The sequence below is a fragment of the Oscarella lobularis genome, chromosome 6 (genome assembly GCF_947507565.1).
Source record: "Oscarella lobularis chromosome 6, ooOscLobu1.1, whole genome shotgun sequence".
Classification (NCBI taxonomy): Eukaryota; Metazoa; Porifera; class Homoscleromorpha; order Homosclerophorida; family Oscarellidae; genus Oscarella; species Oscarella lobularis.
The window spans coordinates 2,698,334-2,721,328 of record NC_089180.1 but is presented as its reverse complement, the minus strand read 5'-3'; the positions used below and the strand labels follow the sequence as shown (position 1 = coordinate 2,721,328).

At 43.7% G+C, this 22,995-nt stretch overlaps 2 protein-coding genes, 2 long non-coding RNA genes and 1 pseudogene across 4 annotated transcripts; 2 read left to right on the top strand and 3 right to left on the bottom strand.

Annotated features, from left to right (window-relative positions):
• Positions 1-2,246: 2,246 nt before the first annotated feature.
• LOC136187978 (serine/threonine-protein kinase PLK1-like) lies at positions 2,247-4,012 on the bottom strand (annotated as a pseudogene).
• An 863-nt stretch (positions 4,013-4,875) lies between these two features.
• Positions 4,876-5,254, bottom strand: LOC136188133 (uncharacterized). The gene is made up of 3 exons (XR_010670133.1): positions 5,139-5,254; positions 5,014-5,089; positions 4,876-4,964 (listed from the first exon to the last, which is right to left on the bottom strand). It is a non-coding gene; the product is annotated as an uncharacterized lncRNA (long non-coding RNA).
• Positions 5,255-6,133: 879 nt separating this feature from the next.
• LOC136188220 (uncharacterized) lies at positions 6,134-7,438 on the top strand. The gene is made up of 10 exons (XM_065975946.1): positions 6,134-6,272; positions 6,321-6,419; positions 6,473-6,500; positions 6,555-6,650; positions 6,698-6,809; positions 6,860-6,924; positions 6,970-7,059; positions 7,112-7,127; positions 7,184-7,253; positions 7,302-7,438. Exons 3-10 carry the CDS (start codon positions 6,494-6,496, stop codon positions 7,365-7,367), a joined length of 522 nt encoding a protein of 173 aa, XP_065832018.1. The 5' UTR covers positions 6,134-6,272; positions 6,321-6,419; positions 6,473-6,493; the 3' UTR covers positions 7,368-7,438.
• Positions 7,439-16,222: 8,784 nt separating this feature from the next.
• LOC136188275 (uncharacterized) lies at positions 16,223-16,481 on the top strand. Its single transcript, XR_010670188.1, has 3 exons — positions 16,223-16,252; positions 16,305-16,387; positions 16,452-16,481. It is a non-coding gene; the product is annotated as an uncharacterized lncRNA (long non-coding RNA).
• A 372-nt stretch (positions 16,482-16,853) lies between these two features.
• LOC136188186 (structural maintenance of chromosomes protein 5-like) lies at positions 16,854-18,314 on the bottom strand. The gene is made up of 9 exons (XM_065975917.1): positions 18,273-18,314; positions 18,156-18,221; positions 17,973-18,062; positions 17,681-17,842; positions 17,550-17,621; positions 17,438-17,499; positions 17,310-17,367; positions 17,150-17,263; positions 16,854-17,074 (listed from the first exon to the last, which is right to left on the bottom strand). Exons 1-9 carry the CDS (start codon positions 18,312-18,314, stop codon positions 16,898-16,900), a joined length of 843 nt encoding a protein of 280 aa, XP_065831989.1. The 3' UTR covers positions 16,854-16,897.
• Between the last annotated feature and the right edge of the window lie 4,681 nt (positions 18,315-22,995).

Here is a 22,995-nt window from a genome sequence, read left to right as displayed (position 1 = left end):
TAGGGACTACGTTCTCTAATATAGGGAACCCTCTCAAAATCAAACTACGTTCTCTAATATAGGGAACCCTCTAAAAATCAAAGATTAGGGACTACGTTCTCTAATATAGGGAACCCTATAAAAATCAAAGATTAGGGACTACGTTCTCTAATATAGGGAACCCTCTAAAAATCAAAGATTAGGGACTACGTTCTCTAATATAAGGAACCGTCTAAAGATTAAAGATTAGGGTCTACGTTCTCTAATAAAGAGAACCCTCTAAAAATCAAAGATTAGGGTACTTTCTCTAGTATAGGGAACCCTCTCTAAAATCAAAGATTAGGGACTACGTTCTCTAATATAGGAAACCCTCTAAAAATCAAAGATTAGGGACTACGTTCTCTAATATAGGGAACCCTCTAAAAATCAAAGATTAGGGACTACGTTCTCATATAAAGGGAACCCTCCAAGAATCGAAGATTAGGGACTATGTTCTCTAATATAGGGAACCCTATAAAAATCAAAGATTAGGGACTACGTTCTCTAATATAGGGAAACCTCTAAAAATAAAAGAGTAGGGACTACGTTCTCTAATATAGGGAACCCTCTAAAAATCAAAGATTAGGGACTACGTTCTCTAATATAGGGAACCCTCTAAAAATCAAAGATTAGGGACTACGTTCTCATATAAAGGGAACCCTCCAAAAATCAAAGATTAGGGACTATGTTCTCTAATATAGGGAACCCTATAAAAATCAAAGATTAGGGACTACGTTCTCTAATATAGGGAAACCTCTTAAAATAAAAGAGTAGGGACTACGTTCTCTAGTATAGAGAACCCTCTAAAAATAAAGATTAGGGACTACGTTCTCTAATATAGGAAAACCTCTAAAAATCAAAGATTAGGGACTACGTTCTCTAATATAGGGAACCCTATAAAAATCAAAGATTAGGGACTACGTTCTCTAATATAGGGAACCCTCTAAAAATCAAAAATTAGGGACTACGTTCTCTAATATAGGGAACCCTCCAAAAATCTAAGATTAGGGACTACGTTCTCCAATATAGGGAACCGACTAAAGATTAAAGATTAGGGACTACGTTCTCTAATATAGGGAACCCTCTAAAAATCAAAGATTAGGGACTACGTTATCTAATATAGGGGACCCTCCCCAAATCAAAGATTAGGGACTACGTTCTCTAATATAGGCAACCCTCTAAAAATCAAAGACTATGGACTACGTTTTCTAATATAGGGAACCGTCTAAAGATTAAAAATTAGGGACTACGTTCTCTAATATAGAGAACCCTCTAAAAATCAAAGATTAGGGACTACGTTCTCTAATATAGGAAAACCTCTAAAAATCAAAGATTAGGAACTACGTTATCTAATATACGGAATCCTCTAAAAATCAAAGATTAGGGACTACGTTCTCTAATATAGGGAACCCTCTAAAAATCAAAGATTAGGGACTACGTTCTCTAATATAGGGAACGCTCTCAAAATCAAACTACGTTCTCTAATATAAAAATCAAAGATTAGGGACTACGTTCTCTAATATAGGGAACCGTCTAAAAATCAAAGATTAGAGACTACGTTCTCTAATATAGGGAACCCTCTAAAAAATCAAAGATTAGGGACTACGTTCTCTAATATAGGGAACCGTCTAAAGATTAGGGACTACGTTCTCTAATATAGAGAACCGTCTAAAAATCAAAGATGAGGGACTACGTTCTCTAATATAGGGAACCGTCTAAAAATCAAAGATTAGGGACTACGTTCTCTAATATAGGGAACCGTCTCAAGATTACAGATTAGGGACTACGTTCTCCAATATAGGGAACCCTCCAAAAATCAAAGATTAGGGACTACGTTATCTAATATAGGGAACCCTCTAAAAATGAAAGATTAGGGACTACGTTCTCTAATATAGGGAACCGTCTAAAGATTAAAGATTAGGGACTACGTCCTCTAATATAGAGAACCCTCTTAAAATCAAAGATTAGGGACTACGTTCTCTAATATAGCGAAAATTCTAAAAATCAAAGATTAGGGACTACGTTCTCCAATATAGTGAACCCTCTAAAAATCAAAGATTAGGGAAAATGTTCTCTAGTATAGGGAACCCTCTAAAAATCAAAGATTAGGGACTAGGTTCTCTAATATAGGGAACCCTCTAAAAAATCAAAGATTAGGGACTACGTTCTCTAATATAGGGAATCCTCTAAAAATCAAAGATTAGGGACTACGTTCTCTAATATAGGGAACCGTCGAAAAAATTAGGGACTACGTTCTCTAGTATAGGGAACCGTTTAAAGATTAAAGATATCTCTCTTGAGCCTTAACTGTATCTTTAGCTTTGTACTCACTCTCCATCTGCCGCCAAAAGAATACGGGTATTGTCATTGAATAGGACGCCGACCGAATTGTCGGACAGCTGATAGCCGAGCCCAATAGTCGACCCATTTGCTGATCCAATAAATAGGCTGAGATGCCGGATCTTCAGCCTCATCTAATATAAAACGAACATACATCTATACAGATCTACATACCGTATACATATACATACCCCAATGCTTGCTGCTCTTCTTCTCCGGCTCTTTCTTCAAGCAGTCACTCAACTGGCACAGCAGATCACTCAGAAAATAATCAGACGGCTCAGTACCTCAAATAAAAAAAAACAAAACTAAGAACCCCGCCTATCCTCTCTCCCCAAATCTCATACAAGGACTAAACTCTGTAGGAGTAGGATGAAGCGGTAGAACAGAAGAGTCTTTGACAGAAACAGCGGTCGTCGTCGTCGCCGAAGACAGCGCACCCTTCAAATGACCCGCCGCCGCTCCGCATCCGTCTTTATTGACGAGACTCAACGGTTTTCGTGGCAGTCCCGACGTCGAAGTAGCCGTTTTCTTCTCGTGCCATCGTCAAACAGCTGAGCGGAAGTCGAGTCGGCGCGAAGCCGGCGGAGGACAGATCAAACGGAGGAGTCGGACGATGAGTGACTGTGCTGCAGGCGACACTTTGGGCGGAATAAAATAGTCGTTTCGTTTGATACGCGGCAAATAGGTCTCCTTGAGGGATTTCGTCTCAAAGGGGGGCTTTCCAACGAGGAGAGTGTACCTAGAATAAAAGATAATAAGGATACTATTACATTCCCTGCCTATGTAACTTACATTATACATCCTATAGACCACAAATCAACTTCGCAGCTGTGCCCCGTCTTAATCACTATAGCTCCGGGGCAATATAATTTGGAGTCCCACATAAGGTCCTATATACACATGCCTATAATTAAATTTTTCTATGAATTTATTTGTTGTACCTCTTTCTTTCTCCTTCGTAGTCGATTTTTGCTGCGAGTCCAAAATCGCCGATTTTCACTATCAATCCGTCGACCGTCGAGAAATATGTTGCCAAGTTTCAAATCGCGATGTATGACTTTGACGCCGTGCAAATATTGGCATCCGAGTTTCATGTAGTATCGAGCTTCCGCTTCGGTTAGAACGCGCCGTCGCTTATGCAACTCCATCAAAGACTGAAAATCAAATACTTACACTAGGAAAAAATGGGCGGGGTCAACTCACTCTTAGAAGAACGTAAACGTTTTCGGAGTCTTCGAAGTAGCCGCGAAAGCCGACGATGTTCTCGTGATTGAGACTTCGATGGACCGCAATCTCCATCGACATCTAGAACGCGAAAGAACGTTTCGAAGTGAGGCCCCGCGCGAGGATACGCTCGTCGAACCTCTTCTTTCTGACGCTGTTTCGATGAGCGGCTCTTCGAGACGATCTTTTCGGCGAATACTTCCTTCGTTGTTATGTCCTTCAGTTCGTAGCAGCGCGCGAAACCGACCTGTGAAGGCGCGCACGCGGAGACGGCGGTGAATCGTTGGCGCCTTCGCTACGCTACTTCTGCTAGAGCTGAGACTCACTTTGCTTTGGTGCTGAATCGGTCTTCTGCTAGCGTTTTCGGAGTGAGTGAGGACGAACGTTCAATGGGTCATCCGGGTCCTTTCAATGACGTTCAATGACGTGGGGTCTGCGCGCGCTCCGGGACTCAGCTGAAATACCAGACTCCATAAACGGAAAAATAGATCCCTTCTATTCTTGCTATGCGGTAATTTTGGACGAAAACCCTGGAACGTAGCTCTGAGATAAGGTGCAAATCGGTAATGGCATTATCGTGGCTTTGAAAGTCAAGTGAAACGTACGCAATCTCGCCCTCTAAAAATCCCCTAATACGGTAAAACTCAAATCAAAGCGTATTTTCAAAGCTTCGATTTGTGAAAACCTGATGGAGGACCCTATCCTAAGCCACGTTGTGACGGTGGTACATATGTGTAAACGCAGTAACATATGTAGCTGTTATCGTTATATGAGCGCGTTGTTCAATTTCAGAGGCGTAGTACTCAATTGACGTCCTCTCGAAAAAAAACGCGTCGATCTCATATGAAAGAATATTTAGTAAGGCTTTGATTTGCAAAATTATCCGGTTCGAATTGACCTTATCCGAGGCCATTTTCTGTGGGAGGGTCTTAATAGAATGCTATTGGCCCATTAGTCATTGTTAGCAGAGCATGCGTATTTGAAAGTCCGCCCTGCCGGCATAGATGTATGAGATCATGATAAAGATAATGCAAGTACTGTACTTACAGTATGTAGGTAGGACTGAGCTGTACTAGTAGTAGCTAACGGCTGTAATGACAACGTGAATATGTGACAGCATAAAAACTATGACGTCACACTATGTTATGCACTCGCGTACGGTAAGCGATGGGAGGCTCTGCATGATGGCAACACGGTGAACACCGGGCCATCATTCTCTAGTAATAAATCCAAAAACAGGTCTAAAAATCACATAGAGGTCCCTTAGAAGACACCCCCTCCCTCACCTATCTGTGTAGCAAGATCCTGTTGACAATGACCAGCATAAGCGACGTTTTCCGCTGTCTGCTTCGAAGACACATAGAGAAAATAATCGGAATCTAAAAAATCAATAATTATTAATCTGAGAGTGTCTCATACTGTACGTACTTGCTACTCCAGCCCCAGCAACGCTCCCGGATTCTTGCTCACAACTGCGCTTACCTCTCAAACAACTATAACACGCCTAGAAGAAAAGAAATTAATAAATACTTATTATCTAATTAAAGAGGTACCTGTAAATGATCCGCCTGAACTTGAACAGTGCCACATTGTGTTACAGAAGAGCAACCAGATCGAATAGCGTGCGTTTGCAATGCGTCGGCTGATTGTCAACACCATTGGTGGCGCAGTCTCTAAAGAAAATATTTTTCTTTGTCACGTGATCAAAATTTATCTGCGCTAGACTAGTTTAAAGTGTCTTTTCACATATTCACGGGACTCTGACTCTGTTTCCTAGGGCTTTTTGGAAGAAGGCGATCCTCAACTGATGTGCGGATATGACGATCAAGTATTGCCTTTAGCCAAAACGAGTCTTCATGGCATTACTGTGGGTCAAACATCGACACATGCATAGTAAATCTAGCACCTCGAAGCCATACGACGACTTTTCCTCCGTTACCTTTGCTCTTTCTGCTTGTTAAGGACGGAAATTGAGTCCGTACCTGCCGCAGCAGCACGAAAGAAATTTGCGTCGGCCACTCAAAGAGATCGATACCTGGACCACAACTATATAATAAACCCAAAGTGCAAAATATTTAGCCTCATACCTAACAAAAAACGGACGTATCGCTAACAGAGTTTCACATCGAAAAGCGTGTTTTCCAAAACAGCGATATTAGATACCTCTTTCGTCAGTTGATTCTCGTTCCTACACCCGAGCAATAGCGATATGTTAAATAATTTGCGCACAGTAAATTGGACGCATTGACAAACTCTACTAAGGCAAGAGAACAGGCTGAAATTTAGGACTCTGATACTTTGGTGGATAAACCATCGGTCAATAAGAAGTTTCTCACCTTCCGTACAAGTGTATATTCCTTACGAACACAGAGAAATCGACAACGAAAGTAACAAGTTCGCTCGTAGCAACGCGCGCATGCGTATCGAAAGTCTGCCCTGGCGAAGCCTAGTCTGGAGGCCACACCCTTCGCCTATGCCACGGTCACGTGCAAGGGTCAGGTGACCTGACTAGGCGAAGCCCGCTAGGTAAAAGTCCCGTAGATAGACCATTAACGTAGCCCACGTTCTTTTTCTCTTTCGTATGGCTGCGCCGGCGGCGTTTTTGCGCGATCCCGACGTGTCCTTTTGATCCTGTGCATCAAGTCACTGCAAAACGATTTCCCTATCACCTCACAAAGTGTTCGACCGTAAGAAGATCGTCGAAATCAATTCGAAATCGCCTCGTCTCTTCGTAGAATTACGGCGCTCCGTATTATACGTGTCCTTTCAACGGACGCCACGTATTTATCGTCGAAGAATTGCTCGAGATTCACAAAAGAAAATGTCCAGATCGAGTAAGCAGAAATCCCCGTGCGCTTGAGAAAGAACACGATTTTTCTGTCCTTAGTTTTGTGTCGAAAGAGAGTACATGCACGGTCGATTTTTTAATATCTCTAAACATAATGAAAATATGGTTTTTTGAATTATAGAAACGGGCGCCATTGTACCTAGATATACGGGCGATTTGAGCATGCCTGAAACTACGACTGTACCTATTTCGGATGATGCTGAAAACTGGGAAGAAGGTCAGTCAATAAGTTTGATTAATTAATTAAGACACGTGTCTTTTCAGAAGTTCGAGTCCCGGATGTGGATGAGGAATTCGTGGAGAGACAACGAAAAGAAGTCGACGTTTCAAAACACAGTTCGACTCAGAAGAAAAATTATATGAGAGAAATAAAGAGGTTTAAAAAAATAAATAATTAATTAATTAAGGAGTATAGGCATTTTTTAGAGAGGAGAAAAATTCCACTGTTGCTCTTTGCGGAATAGGAAGAGGTCAGAGAATCAATAGAAAAGGTTAGATCATTTATTTTTAAATAATTAATTAATTAATTAATTTAGACGTTTCTCTTCAAATGCATATTGTAAAAGCGAGTCTTACAACAAAAGTGATTGGAATTGGACGTGGATGCATTTTACAAAGACAACAAGGTAACGGGAACACGAGTCATTTTAAATTCTACTTTTATTGGGACTTTTTTAGATGCCATATCTGTTGGGTAAATTTTTTTATATATATACGTCTATATACATATGGAGTTTTTGTGTGAAATAGGAAGGATGAAGATAATAAGGAACGAGAAATAAATAAGAAAATTCACAAGAATCAAAAATTGCTGAACGAAGTATAGATTCGACCGCTAATTAAATATTGCAATAATTTTGCATCATAGATTTCTGCACTGGAGGCAAAGAGAGATAGAAACGAAGCGCTGGAGAAAAACCAGGTACGCAAGTAATAAAATCAATAATTAAATGTATATATAGGAGGAACTTGAAATCGCGATGCACCAATGCAACGGTCACCGACCATAAATTCTTATAAACAAGCAATTCAAATAATTAAATTTTAGTCAAGTCTACGTCTTTTCGCCGAAGACGATCCACCTTCGCAATCGTCCATTGCGATTGATTCGTCCTCACTTCCATTTGGCTTTACATCACGCAAAATTCCGTTAGTGATCCGGCCATCAAAGCTGTCGACAAACAACAGATGTTCCTTCGTCACATCGCACGCTTGCACACCCGTCAATAATTCGACAACATCTTTACACGCGTCGACCGCCACTCTGTCACCATTTCTCGCCACCAACTTCAATTCGACGCTCACTTCGACGAGATTACCCAGCACCCTCTGTGACACATGGCACAGACAGCATTCTCCAATCCTCGCACCGTCAGCATACATCACACGACCGCGACAAGCTTCCATCGCGCATTTCACATACTTCTCCAAGCCGCCGACACCCATGATGACAGCTCCCTTCATCTCCTTCTCCACCGCTTCTCCTTTTCCTTTCACCTCCAAACCCACGCACTCAGCTCCGATATCCTCAACTTCTTGAAAATTCCAACCTTCGGCGCCCGACAAACTCTTTTCTCCCAAGAAGTCCTTCACACGCACGTCTTCCAATAGATACGTCTTCTCTACTTCCAATCTCCCTATATCCCCCTCCCACAACGTAAACCAAAGCACCCCGGAAGCATCCCCAAGAAGCACCCTCTGGATACTCATCTGCGCCTTTCGCTTCCCCCCTCACGATTTCCTCTCCACACACCTTCAATATTTCGCTTTGACGCTAACCAAAGTTAAGGCTGCCTCCTTATCAACCTAACGTCTCTAAGTTATTATTCCGGTTCTCATGCATCTATATACACTAACCACTTACCTCACTTAGCGTTAGAACCTTCCTCTCCTCAATGACGTCAACGGAAAAAGCTTCGCTCGACGGAGCAACCTTGACGTTGCTACCCAGTCTCAGCTCAACTTCTCCCGTTGACTTATTCTTCATCACTTGGCACCCGCTCAGCATTACAGCCTTATTCTCCCACTGAAACGGTACTAAGCGCTCGCGAATAAGGGAATCGAAGCCGTGAATGCGTAATCGCTTCGAATTGTCGCACAGAAGTGCAGCGAAATATTCTCGCTTTCCGCGTCTCATAGGCGTAAGGCCTCTGACTACACCGTGCACCTTCGCCGTTCCATCAGATGACGGCACATCCGACACCTTTCGAAACTCTCCGAGGTCGACTCTTTGTAAGCTCATTCTCAGTCCGCACTCGAACAAACACTGAAACAAGTCCTAACAATAACACACACACAATGCCCGAATGTTCGGTAACAATCCCGAATCAAATCAAAGATAAACAAAGAACGCAATTGTTAGTCAACAATGCCACCATACCCGTATGTAACACGCTACAAAGGCTCAAGCAAAGGAGGCATTAACACCGATGTCCTGTCCTTCTTACGGACACTGAAAGATACTATTACTTAGAAGAAATCATCGAAAGGTTCGAAGAAGCGTTCATCGCTGTAACCGCCACGTGCGTACACTCGTGCGTACACAACCTCCTCCCAAGCGCGCTACTGTAACCATTTCCAGAACTCGCAACACAGCCAAACGAATATTACCGGTAAGTACAAGAGTTCTGCATCAACCAAGTACATGCATGCATGTATCAACCTGTGCGAAGCACGGGCTCCATAACTAGTCTATACTACTAATAGCGGCGGCCATCTTGGATGACGTCAAAACCTTTTGTTAAAATCACTAAGGCTCTTTCGCTGCGCCTTCTACCGCACTCTCTTGCGGCGCAAACATCTCCGGCGATCCGCGCGGAGATGACTGGCTATCTCTTTTTTCTCAGACGACATCGGGCGCTCCCTTATGGGGTGCACAATGTCTGGTGCTTTTGTCTTCATTATGACGTCATACGGCACAAAGCACTCTGAATTGTGTGCCTTGAAAGGAGGGGCCAGTAGACACACGCTACGCCTTATTTTGCACCGCAATAACGTGCAAGTATCGCGCAATAACGTTTGAGCCATTCGCCAAAACCTCACAGAATCTAAATGTGAGGTTTTTGGAAAGGCCAGCTATGTAGGCTAAATAAGAGAGATCAGGGCCTCATCTTTGACTCTTAGGGTCTGTGATCACAGGGTATCTGTGGTTATCTGTGATCACAGGGGTAGATGTACAGGGGGCATCTGTGATCTTTGGGGTTTTATTTATGGTATATCTCTCAACTACACAGTACATATTCTAATAAACACACAGACAGGGGCACTAGGGGGTTTAGAGGGAATGGTGTGTGGTGAAGCACCTTACATCTACAGGGGAGGGGGGGGGGGGGGGGGAGAACAGGGGAATGATGGGTGAGGATAATTAGTTCTACTTTATTAAGAACTAGTCCACTTACCCGGTCTTCGACCGGGTAGCAAGATCGCGTAGGAGTTTTTGGCATTTATTTAGAGTAGGCTTTTGTCGTTTGAAAGAGTACCTTGAGGTGACGTTTGCGCTTCTGTGTTAGCATTACCCAGGCAACACCAAGGTGGAGGTCCAGACGCTTCGTTTCCCAAAATGGCGGTAGTTTTGAGTAGTCAAAACACACAAATGCGAAGAGAGACAGACAGAAACTACACGGAAAAACATAAATGGGGAGACAGATAAGCATAAAGTACATTTACGAACACGTAGATAAGGAGACTCATACAGGACGTGTAAAGAGGCATGCATGCAGAAAGTACTGTGTATGTTTGTCTGTGTAGCTTTTGCCTGTCTGTGTTCGAATTTGTGTGTTTGTCGTAGTTTCTGCTTCTGTCTACACTGCCTATATGTGTCTGTGTCTTTATCTGCGTGTTCGTATATTTACTATTTGCTTGTTAGTCTCCGAATTCCTGCTTTTATGTTTAGTTTCTGCCTGTCCATCTCTGTGTTTGGCTGTGTAGTTTCTGCCTGTCTGTGTCTGCATCTGTGTGTTTGTCTGTGTACTTTCTGCCTGTCAGTGTTCGCTTCTGTGTGTTTGTCTGTTTACTTTCTGCCTGTCTGTGTTAGCTTCTGTGCTGTCTCAGTACTTTCTGCCTCTGTCTACACTTCCTTTAGTTTCTGCTTCTGTTTACACTGCTCATTGTGTCTGTGTCTTTATCTGCGTGTTCGTATATGTACTATTTGCCTATTTGTCTCCGAATTCCTGCTTTTATGTTTAGTTTCTGCCTATCTGTGTCTGTGTTTGCTTGTGTATAGTTTCTGCGTGTCCATCTCTGTGTTTGTCTGTGTAGTTTCTGCCTGTCTGTGTCTGCAATCTGTGTGTTTGTCTGTGTACTTTCTGCCTCTCTGTGTTCGATTCTGTGTGTTTGTCTGTTTGCTTTCTACCTGTCTGTGTTAGCTTCTGTGTTGTCTCAGTACTTTCCTCCTCAGTCTACACTTCTTTTATGAGTCACTCCGTCTCCTTATCTACGTGTTCGTACATGTACTTTCTGCTTATCTGTCTCCCCATTTATTTTTTTCTGTGTAGTCTCTGCTTCTGTCTACACTGCCTATATGTGTCTGTCTCCTTAGTTGCCCATCTGTCTCCGCATTCCTGTTTTTATGTTTAGTTTCTGCCTATCTATATCTGTGTTTGTTTGTGTCTGCCTGTTGTCTATCTCCCCATTCGCTACACTTCCTTAGTGTACGTGCTCGTACAGTACTTTCTGCTTATCTGTCTCCCCATTTGTGTAATTTCTACCTGTTTCTCTTCGCATTTGTTTGTTTTGACTACTCAAAAGTACCGCCATTTTGGGCAAGGAAGCGTCTGGACCTCCACGTTGGTGTTGCCTGGGTAATGCTAACACCGACACCTCAAGATACTCTTTCAAACGACAAAAGTTATAAACGCGACAGCCATCTTAATTAATTAATTGATTGGGCGCGGCCCTCGCGCGTTTGTCACCGTAGGCTTCGTCGCTGTCTCGACGCATTCGCGACAACGCGGACAGCTCTTTCCGATCGCGGCCGACGGTCCCATTCGAGGGGCAGCTTCGAAACGCGAGATTACACGCGTCCGAATGCTTGTAACTGTGCTAAAAAGCAGGCCAGTAAGGGTATAGTGCACGATCGAGGCTGCGCGTATTCGAAGTCGATCGCGGATGCAAGCATTCGGACGCGTATAATCTCGCGCTTCGCGCGTTTCGAGCTTTCCCTCGAACGAAACGCCGGCGGCCGAAAACCCGATCACGCGAAGCGGTCACGACGGGAGAGAGCTTTGCGCGTCGTCGCGAACGCGTCGAGAGAGCGACGACGAAACGTATGGTGACAAACGCTCGAGAGCCGCGCCCACTCAAGATGGCTGTCGCGCTTATAAGTATAGATAGATAGATATAGATTTTGTTTTGTGTGCGTCTTATCTTTCTGCAACGTATGTATCTAAAAAAGTGGGAGCTACGCTCCGGAAAGACTCCTATCAAGTTCACTTCGAAAAACTTACCCGTGAATTCTCCTGAAGTAAAAGAACACATTGACCAATAGCGCGACCATGGTTAGACCGAACGTTACAGGCGTTCCATAACGACAATCGAATCTGCTACTCGGCGAATGCATAGAACATAGATCAAAGTATTTTTTGAGCGTGTTTTATTTTTTGACATTTTTAGACCCTATTTAGGATATTACCACCTTCGGTTGGCGCTGATTTCGTTCTCACAGCACCCAACGGTTCCTCTTTAGGGGAGCCGGCTCTCCGCGTCGCTTACAGTTAGACTGATGTCGTTCACTTGAACCTCCTCGGAAACCCAGCGACCGAAGAGCTTCACTTCGGCACTTTCTAACACGCCGGTTCACTCACGGCGGGTTGCGCGGTCGATTCGGCGGCCCAATCCTCGCCTGACATTTGTACAGAACTATGCAGACAAACTCGGAAAAATACGTACCGTCGGTAGCTAGATAGAGAATAAGGAGCAAATCGTCTTACTTTTCACTATCGCGAGCACTATAGGAACTGCAGAGCGAAGAACGCATGCGCTTTTCCCTCAGTTCGCTACGTCGAAACGTTTTTCTTCTCAGCAGCTGAAAAATACACAGAGCTGATGGAAGCATTTTCTGATAAAGAAGTCGCTCTGAGCGCGAGTCTCTCCGCAAAGGAAAAAAGTGTCGACGACTTGCTAGCCAAGGAGCAATCGCTGTCGACGTTGCTCAATGAATTTAGAGCGTTGATTGTGGAATTGGAGGACAACACGTCGACTTCGGAGATGGAGGTAGAGAACAGTCGCGCGATGGAGCAAAGTGATGCAGGAGCTGATGATGAGAAGGAGATATTGATTGTTGATCTGACGAAGAAGTTGGACGCTTTTAGGAAGGAGAAGGAGAGCTCTGAAGATGAGCTAAAAGAATCATTTTCTGCTCAATTGCACGTCAAAGATAAAATGATAAAGTCGTTTGAGAGTATCATAGCTAACCAGAGGAAGACAATTGAGGCTCTTGAAAAGAAGGAAAGAGCAAAGGATCGTCAAATATCAGAACTAGAATCAATGATTGCTGACGTGAGAGAGAAGAGTGACGCAGAGCAAAAAGAATTCACTCAATTGCGCGCCAAAGAGGCAGAATTGCAAAAGAAGTACTCCAACTTGTTGAAGATGTTCAATGAAAAGTCGAGCACTGTGACTCAACTTGTGCAAAGTACTGTCGAAGAGAAGTTGGCCAAGGCGGAAGCAGAGAAATCGCGACAGAATGAGATTATAAAGAAGCTTATAAAGGAAAATGTGGAGAAAAAGATGGAAATCTCCCAGCTTCAAGCCCAAGACAAGACAAATGAGACGGCGAGACGAGAGATGGCGGAGAAATTCCAAATACGCATTACCGAATTGCTGAAGGGACATACCGCTCAACTTCGAAGTAAGTCATTAAAATAGAGCGTTTTTCTTCAATGATATTTGCGTTGTGAACAGGCGAGAGACAGAAAGCGGAAACAATCTTGAAAGCGAAGAATGATGCTTTGGATGAAAGTCGCGCGGAGTTGCGACGTTTGAAAGTGAAAGAGGCTGGAGATGCTAGTGTGAACGAGCTCAAAGCTCAGCCTAGAGTTGCTAATGATGATATTGAGAAACATGCGCAAGAAGCGGACTCAAATGCATATGGATTTCGTCTGCTAGCCAAAGCAAAACACTCCTCATTGAAATTGTCAAATCCGACCCCGGCTAAAGCACAGACCCCCATGTCGGTGCACTGGCCTGATCTTCCGCCAAACGGTAGAATACCGAAGGAGCTTCATACCATCAAATACATATCGCCTCGGCTGGAAACGTCGGGGAAGCGAGGCTGGAAAAGGCCTTTCGCCGGCGAGGAAGACTAGAAGTCACATTGATCCCGGCGCGAAAGGCGGCAAACTCATTAGGAAGTGGTCGCGGATATTGGTTTAGTGTTTCCTTGTAGTGAGAACCCTAATGAATACTTTCTGGTGTTTGTGATGATAATTTATAGTGTAAGGCATATGTGCGATTAGGGACTACGTTTCAAGTATAGGGAACCCTCTAAAAATCAAAGATTAAGGAATATGTTCTCTAATATAGGGAACCCTCTAAAAATCAAAGATTAGGGACTACGTTCTCTAATATAGGGAACCCTCTGAAAATCAAAGATTAGGGACTACGTTCTCTAATATAGGGAGCCCTCTAAAAATAAAAGATTAGGGACTACGTTCTCTAATATAGGGAACAGTCTAAAAATAAAAGATTAGGGACTACGTTCTCTAATATAGGGAACCCTCTAAAAATAAAAGATTAGGGACTACGTTCTCTAGTATAGGGAACCCTCTAAAAATCAAAGACTAGGGACTACGTTCTCTAATATAGTGAACCCTCTAAAAATCAAAGATTAGGGACTACGTTCTCTAATACAGGAAACCCTCTACAAATCAAAGATTAGGGACTACGTTCTCTAATATAGGGAACAGTCTAAAAATCAAAGATTAGGGACTACGTTCTCTAATATAGGGAACCGTCTAAAAATCAAAGATTAGGGACTACGTTCTCGAATATAGGGAACCCTCTAAAAATCAAAGATTAGGGACTACGTTCTCTAATATAGGGAACCGTCTAAAGATTAGGGACTACGTTCTCTAATACAGGGAACCGTCTAAAGATTAAATATTAGGGACTACGTTCTCTAATATAGGGAACCCTCTAAAAAGCAAAGATTAGGGACTACGTTCTCTAATACAGGGAACCGTCTAAAGATTAAATATTAGGGACTACGTTCTCTAATATAGGGAACCCTCTAAAAAGCAAAGATTAGGGACTACGTTCTCTAATATAGGGAACCGTCTAAAGATTAAAGATTAGGGACTACGTTCTCTAATATAGGGAACCCTCTAAAAATCAAAGATTAGGGACTACGTTCTCTATTATAGGGAACCGTCTAAAGATTAAAGATTAGGGACTACGTTCTCTAATATAGGGAACCCTCTAAAATCAAAGATTAGGGACTACGTTCTCTAATATAGGGGACACTCTAAAAATCAAAGATTCGTGGGCTCCCCTCCCGATCGCACCAAAAGAGCTTCTGCCGGTCGTACTCGCGGCGGCGGTGTGGGGCGAGAGCTGGTCGGGAGCGTCGGTTCTCCTTGAGTGCGACAACACGGTGGTCGTGGCGGCTGTGCGGTCGGGGTCAAGCAGGGACGCGGCGCTTATGCCGCTCCTGCGTACGCTTCAGTTCTTTGCGGCGCACTTCGGGTTCGCATGGAGAACATATCCCGGGAGAACAGAACACCCTCGCGGACGGGCTCTCGCGCAACGTTTCTCCCGCCACGCTGAGGACGTCTTTTCCGCAGCCGGCCGCCGCGCCGACGCCGATCCCAGGGACGCTGCTGGAGCTGGTGACGCCGCCGGGATTGCCTTGGAACGAGCCGCGGTGGAGGGAGCTCTTTCACGATACACTGCGCAAGGTGTCGCGGACTCCACGCGGAGATCTTACGCCTCTGGACTACGCCGGTTCGAACGTTTTTGCGAGCAGCTAGGTTTGCAGGGTCTGCAAGCCTCGGAGCGCGTGCTCTCGCTGTTTTGCGCAGCCCTGGCAAGAGAGGGGTTAAGATACGCCACAATAAAATCTTACCTGGCTGCGGTTCGCAATGGGCAAGTCGTCGCGGGTCTGGGCGATCCGTTCGCAACATCCATGCCGTTGCTTGTTCTTAAACGCTACCGATGATTCAGAGATGATTCAGAGGACCACAACAGGGTGGTCGCAGACCAGTGGTACCCGGCCCTTCCGTGTTTATACGGGAGATCAGGGAGAAGGGCCTTAGTTTTCTATATAGAGAACGATGGACGGGGACGATTGTCTTCGTTTTCTATATAGAGAACGATGGACGATTGCCTTCGTTTTCTATATAGAGAACGATGGACAATTGCCTTCGTTTTCTACATAGAGAACGATGGACGATTGTCTTCGTTTTCTATATAGAGAACGATAGACGATTGCCTTCGTTTTCTATATAGAGAACGATGGACGTTTCCCTTCGTTTTCTATATAGAGAACGATGGACGATTGCCTCTATATAGAGAACGATGGACGTTTGCCTTCGTTTTCTATATAGAGAACTAAACGGTCTCCAGACAGCGAGAAAATTACTCTCACGTGAACGTCATCCGCCTATTGACGCAATAATTGATGCTGGATTTATACCGAAATTCGTCTCCTTTCTCACAATCTTCAGTACGAAGCCGCATGGGGCACTCACGAATGTTGCTGTGAGCGAGCACACTTGCGCTGTCGTCGATTCTGGCGCCGTGCCAGCTCTCATTCAACTTCTCTCTGTGCCGACAAATATGAGCATCGCTGAGAAGTTGTATGGGCCTTGGGGAATATTGCTGGTACATATCCATAGCTAATTTTCGTATTTATCTATTTATTTTTGTTGTTTAGGTGATGGAGCTCATTTGAGAGATTTTGTTGTTAAGCATAATGTAATTCCGCCGTTGATTGCCTTGCTTACTTCAACAATTGACGTAGGCCTATAATAATGATTCAGAGTCAATACTACATATAGAGATCATACATAATATTTATTAGGTAACCTTTCTAAGGACAATTGTGTGGACTTTTTTCTAATTTGTGTCGAAATAAGAATCCGTCTCCGTCAACGGAAGCGGTTATAGCTGTAAGATCATACATAATTAATTGAAAAAATTATATATCTATTTTCTTTAGTTTCTTCCTTCTCTGTGTCAACTTCTGACAAAGAGGTCTTTTCTTAACGAAGGCAGCGACTTCCCTTTGACTAGTAATGACAGCCTCCCATTGCTTTCAGCGTGAGCTGTTGGCATCACATATGTGACGTCATTATTTTCAGTCAGTGAGAATTGCACTGAATGTTCCTATTAATCAGGCTTACTGGAGAGGGGCCTATCTCCCAACGTCCCCAGAACGCTTATGACATCCAGTACATGTAAGTTGGTACAGCATATACAGCCTGCTATTAGTAAAAATACACTAATAATAAATCCCAACGCGCAAGATCAGCGCTGAAGCAAGTCAACAGTCAATCCATAGTGGAGAAACAACGTTGACCCCCCTTCGTACCCAAGTCGGATGAGCTCTCGCTGAACAGCGCCTCCTGCAAAATGTCGTAGACCTAAAAAGTGAAAGAAAAACGTTTTTTTCCAAGAGCAACGCCGTTTTCTCCTCTTATCAATCTAAAAAATAATTAATAATAAACATATAAACAAACAAGAATTAATATAAATGATGACGTCATGTATGTTTCTTACCTCTTGATCAAGCTTTTCATCGCTTTCCTGACGTATACGGGTCCTATCGGTTGATACTCTGTTAATATCCCGGCTGCACTTTGAAATTTTATGCGCAAGTTCATTGGCTTGTGCCTAAAAAATTGTGGTAATACAATATCCGGGATTTTAGTTTTTTTACGCTGACGTCTTCGGAAGGCGGAAGAGCTTCTTGTTTGTCTTTGAGAGCCCGTATTTCCCTCTCAAGGTGTCGGATACTAAGACATAAAAATAAATAGATAATAAACACGTTATATGATATGAACTCACTCTTCCATACGCTTCTTCTCTTTGATACGAGCATCCTCATAAGTTTGTTTGGGCTCTTCCAGCTGAATTCAACATTATTAAATTTAATTAATTAATTAATTAATTTTATTACGTCATGTTCTAGAGATTGTAAAGTGCTCAATTTCCCGGATACGTCCTGTCTACCCTTTGTCACTTTGTGAGACTATACAAGGATTGCTACATGATACATATCCTCATATAGCTAACACAGATGACGATTACCAAATCTCTAGTAGAAATTTTGTGTGCATCAACATTGTCAGTTGCTTCAGTGATTTTTCGTTGAATTGGCCTGAACCCATCTTTGGCTTGTTTCAATTGCCTCGTAGCAACAGAGAGACGTTCCTTCGCAGCCGTGTGCACATCGCGAAGACTATAGTAATACTAGAGCACGTGACACAGAATACATTCTTTATTTATTCTATTTTATTATTTTAATTAATTAATTACCACGTAGGCGCGTTTCCTTTTGAGTTCTTTGAGATTGCTGATTTGTTGTCTTCTCTCCTTGAACGTCGCCTCGATGCAATTCCTGCTGTTGTGTCAATTGTTCTTGTCTCGCTTTCATTTCTTTGCCTCCCTCCTCCATATTGTGAAGTTCTTCCTGACGTTGAATCAATTCCTCGTGTCCAATGTCAAAATTCAATTATAAAAATAATTAAATAATTTTTGGTCGTCACGGATACGAAAAACGAACTGCTTTCACGGTCGCGCGAAAAAGGTCGACCAGGGGATTCATTTTAGCAAAATCAACAACTTTGTCCTTATAAATAAAAAAATTGAAAAAAATTCCAATGAAATCTTTCTTCCATACTTGAGGTAAAAATTGACACAGATTCGATAGCTGAATATTCATGTTAAGTGTAAGCGTCATCGCTCTAAGGGTACAACGGGTGACTGTCCGAGAGTTCTCATTAGCTGTGAGTATACGAGGCTTGGCTGCTCATTTCGGGGTAAGTTGTTTCTAGTTGTCGTATCATGTCATAGAAGAATTGTGTTGGCCCAGGGACGTCGAGAAGAGATGCCACTGCACATGCAGAAAGACATCCACAAACACATGCAACTTCTTCTGACGCGGCAAAAGGAGACTGATGAAAAGGTGCTATCTCTAGAGACATACCAAAAAATAAAGGTAAAGGAGCCTTGGTCGTTTCTTTGGGCTATTGACAACTGGCCAGAAATTGAAATGTCTAAGGACGACAGTCGCCGCCTCTTTCTCAGTCGAAAATTCAAATTTGCTGGCGAGTTGACCATGCGCCTACAAATGGTCAAGAACGTCATTATCGTGGTGCAAAATACAAAGGAAGGCGTCCCTATACGTTATACACATACAAGCATAGTGGTGCACGCTTTGGTTTCGGATTCCTGTTCAAAACAACTACCTTTCACTATTCTTCTTAATTGTTGATGAGCCCAGAACGAAAAAACAAGGACAAATTAATATCAGTGAAGAAAGAGGTGAAAACAGGCGCGAAGAGAGGCAAATGCTAGTCAAATACGACAATCCTTTTCCGCTGCATGACGGCCTTTTTCTCGTTAAACTGATTTATGGTACAACTAAAACAGCCAGAAGCTTTGTCCAGCTGCATGAGAACTCACTTGTACCGTTCCCTTGTTCTGTGTATTCCTTGTGTGGCGAAACCAATAAAACTTTCACGTCAATTTTTCTCTCATAAAGGTTTCGTTGAGCGATTGTGGCGGGGTTAGCGTTTTGGAGAGCTTTATGATGTGTTCGGATGTTGCTGGGAAACAAGGAGCTGGCTTCTCGGTGGCAAAGCACGCGTGGCAAGCCAGCCGTTTGCCTTCGAGGAGACCTCGACCGACCACAGTCTGTCTTCGTACGAAGTAATCGACGAGAGTCGGACAACGGACGCTTCTGAAACCAAGCGGTTTCAGGCGGGGAGTGTCGGGAAAACTTTCCAAGTCGAAGACTTGGTGGAGGGAAATTCCCCATGCGGAAGTCTGGCGACTCCGGCTCAAAATACCGATGATGCTGCCGTGGAAAAGACTCCCAACGATGATGATGATGACGAGAAGAGTTCGCCACCACCTCCTACGTCATCATCGAGTTCGAGTTCTGATGACGAAGATGAGGAAGTTGATGATAAGGAAGCGGCTGTGTTTGTGGATAGCGTATCACGTGGAGACGAGTTCAATCGCAAATTGTGGACGAGTGAGAAATTGGCTTACGAGAAGGCGGAAAAGAGAAATTCTGAGATGTCAGAAAAGGTGCTAAAAGAGAATGTCGAATTAAACGAAAAAATGGAGAGTCTTATCAATCGGATTGAGTTACTCGAAAAGGAAAAAAATGAAGAGATCGACCCATTGAAGAAGAAGCTTGAATTGAGTGAAAACCAAGTGCTGAATCTAACGGAGAAGTTAGAAGAAGCGGAAAACGAATTGAAAGAAAAGAACGAAGAGTTTACAGACCTCTTTCGCAAGCTGGGCGAAATGGAAGGCCAGCGTGCCGTACTGGACGAAAAACTCGAATTGAAGGAAATTCAGATTGAAGTTCTCTTCTCTAAAGCGATGGGAAAAGAGAGCCAATTCAATTGCGAAGCGCTTCGTTGGATTTTCAGGATATCACCACAGATTGTCTGGTCGGTCCTTCCGCTCAATTAAACGTTTAGGCGCACGCGAACTAAAATTTGGACGGACATATACTTGAGCGTAGCGTGCCGCCAGGTGGCTAACATCTAATTCTTTTTCTTTCCTTCAACAGGACCGCGGCCGAGAGTGAAGATTGACAGGCCCGTCACAGCCGATCGCGACAATCATTATCTTCTGACAAACGTCAAGGCCAAGCTGCAGACAGTTGATCCATCCCGGCGTCACTTTCTCCACAAACAACTCCCCGCATCAGAACTTATCACCAGCATTCGCGATCGGTCGAAGGCACGCGAGCTCGCGGCAAGAGTCCCACTCCGCAGCCGACAGACGATCGCCCGCAGCAGCAGCAACAGCCGACTCGTCGTTTCCCGCCCTCATCAGCCGTCGAACTTAAGTGTTCAGTTTTTTACCTAGGGGGACACGATTAGAAGGAAGAGAGAAAGTGAGGCAAGCAGGGAAGGAAAGGACGGACAGTCGAAGAAAGAGAGGAGGGGGGTCGAGAGTAATCGAAAGAGGTATGGATTCTCTTTTAAGTGTTCAGTTTTAATATTTTCTACCTAGGGGGACGCGATTAGAAGGAAGAGAGTAAGTACAGCGAGTAAGGAGGGAAAGGGACGGACTATGGAAGAAAGAGAGAGGGGGTCAAGAGGAGAAGTAAACCACACCCACACACACAACGAAAATAACACATAGGGTGTTTTATATGTCGCTTTTGTGACGTTACGTGCGGGAGAAAGCGAAATCGCCCCATGGGGTGGGGGAAGAGTGAAGACAAGAACGTCGTTTTGGGATTCCCTTCTTCGTCATTTCCGCGTTACGCGACTTAATTCAATTAAATTAGCCTATACCTCGCGTTTGAGCTGAATGCTTTCGCGAGGCGACGGGCGAATGCGGCAGGCGCGTCGACGGCGACACGGGCGCACTGCTCGGGCTCGCGACGCTGCTCGCTCGGGCTCAGGCTCAGCGAGCCGAGCTCGAACGATAAGCCGTTGGGTTTCCCCTAAAGTAAAAAAAATTAGAAATAATTCCAAAACTAAAAATAAATCTGTACCACCTAAATAGTATCGACCCTCCGTATTTGATCCACCCCTACGTAGACACAGCAACCAAAGCCCAAATAACATATAAGACTATATAATGCACTTATCTGACACTCTCCCGAATCCCCTCGCCTAAAAGACCTCCCTCCTAAAAAAAGAAAAAAAAAGTACAATAGGATTATTCTTCGTGAAGGTACTCGAAAGATAAGGCAGTTGACGCAGAATCTTTGATAGTCACGTTAACGAACGTAGGTGACTTCAGTATGGCTCGCACGGAAGGAACATTTCGTGTCCTCCATCTTCCAGCCCCTTGTATCAATATATGCTGCAGCACCGACGAAGGCAATGCATGACTGCTTCTTGAAACGGAGACGGTTGACGTTGGAGAAAATCGAATTCCTGCCCATCCTCCCCAGTTGTCTGTCATTGACAGATACAATATCATAGCAGCGGACATAAAAAATCGAGAGGCAACGACTTGATGCTGAATACTTCTGTGAACTAAATGTGCAGCGAGAAATGTCAGTGGCATTCCCCGGACAGCTGAATTTTGTAATGATAGGTGTTCCCAAAGACGGAAACCAAGTACGGGTAGAATCGGAGCCTCGGGTGTAGCCAAGCCTTTTACACGCTAAATCAGCAAGCTTTCTTAGAGACGTGTAGTCTTTGCTTACATTAGATGGTAGGCAAATTGTCCGCCAAAATTGATGAAAATTGACTTGTAGTGTTCCAGATTCGTCGTCTCCAGAATAATAGCCATCTGCGATACGAAATTCACTATCATTTTGTTGTCCTGACGGAACCGATTGTGGACGAAATGTAACAGGACTGATTGAACTTCCTAGTGACGTCATGCTGCCTTCAACCAAAATGCCTGTATTCGCCTTGACTTCAATGACGACGCCAGCTTCAATAGAAAGTGAGCCGGGTGGAAGGATCGTGATGTCTCTCGTGATCAGATACGGAGAACCAGCCGCTGTCAACGTCACAGAGTCGCTCAATTGACCTCCTACTTCCCCAGAAGGAGTAACAAAGAGTGGGTACTTTCTAGGATGTTGATCCTGCCACGTCAGATGGGTCTGCAGACAGCAGAAAGGGAAAGTACTTGATTGTAGCCAAGAAGCTCGAATAGTCAAAATCAAAAATTCTCTTTTGAATAATCAGTTCGTTATCTGTACCCCAATAGTTGAGTGTGAAATTGATTCTGTCCAAGGACGACGTTCCTTCGACTGCACTGCCAACATCATATGAAGAACCTGGATTGTCAAATACGTTGTGATAGACTTCTACGTTCACACTTTTTGTCACTTCAAGAACGCAGTTGGGCAACGTTTTAGAGGCTATTGTTCCATTGTAAACAACGTTACTTTTCAACGTATTATTTCTGACGAAGGCGACGTTCTGAACTTGCACTCCGCTATTAAAGTTTGTGCTAGGAGACAACAACATGATTGACTTCCCCATGTTTACGAACAAACGTGTTTCCTTCTACAATTACGCGATCCTTGTCTTCGCACTCAGCTCAACAGGCGGATCCAACGTCGTTCTCTTCAAACATGTTTCCAGAAAAAATCACACTCTCGTCCGCTAGGTAAGGGTCTTGATAATAGAAACCGCCTCCGTTTTGACTAAACACGTTGTTTCTAATGAGTTTTCTGTTGTAGGTACTCGATGTGTTTTCTGTTGTAGGTACTCAATATGTTTTCTCTTGAAGGTACTAAATGTGTTTTCTGTTGAAGGTACTGAATGTTTTTTCTGTTGAAGGTACTCAATGTGGTTTCTGTTTTAGGTACTCAAGGTGTTTTCTGTTGAAGTTACTCAATGAGTTTTCTGTTGTAGGTACTCAATGTGTTTTCTGATAAAGGTACTCAATGTGTTTTCTGTTGA

Bases quoted from the DNA above. Each gene is read 5' to 3' on its own strand.
- LOC136188220 (XM_065975946.1), top strand. The intron at 6,651-6,697 runs GTCAGTCAATAA...GTGTCTTTTCAG, and splicing joins TGCTGAAAACTGGGAAGAAG to AAGTTCGAGTCCCGGATGTG. The intron at 7,254-7,301 runs GTATAGATTCGA...TTTGCATCATAG, and splicing joins ATCAAAAATTGCTGAACGAA to ATTTCTGCACTGGAGGCAAA.
- LOC136188186 (XM_065975917.1), bottom strand. From the start codon at position 18,314: ATGAATATTCAGCTATCGAATCTGTGTCAATTTTTACCTCAA. The intron at 18,222-18,272 runs GTATGGAAGAAA...TTTATTTATAAG, and splicing joins TGTGTCAATTTTTACCTCAA to GACAAAGTTGTTGATTTTGC. The intron at 18,063-18,155 runs GTTCGTTTTTCG...ATTCAACGTCAG, and splicing joins TTCGCGCGACCGTGAAAGCA to GAAGAACTTCACAATATGGA.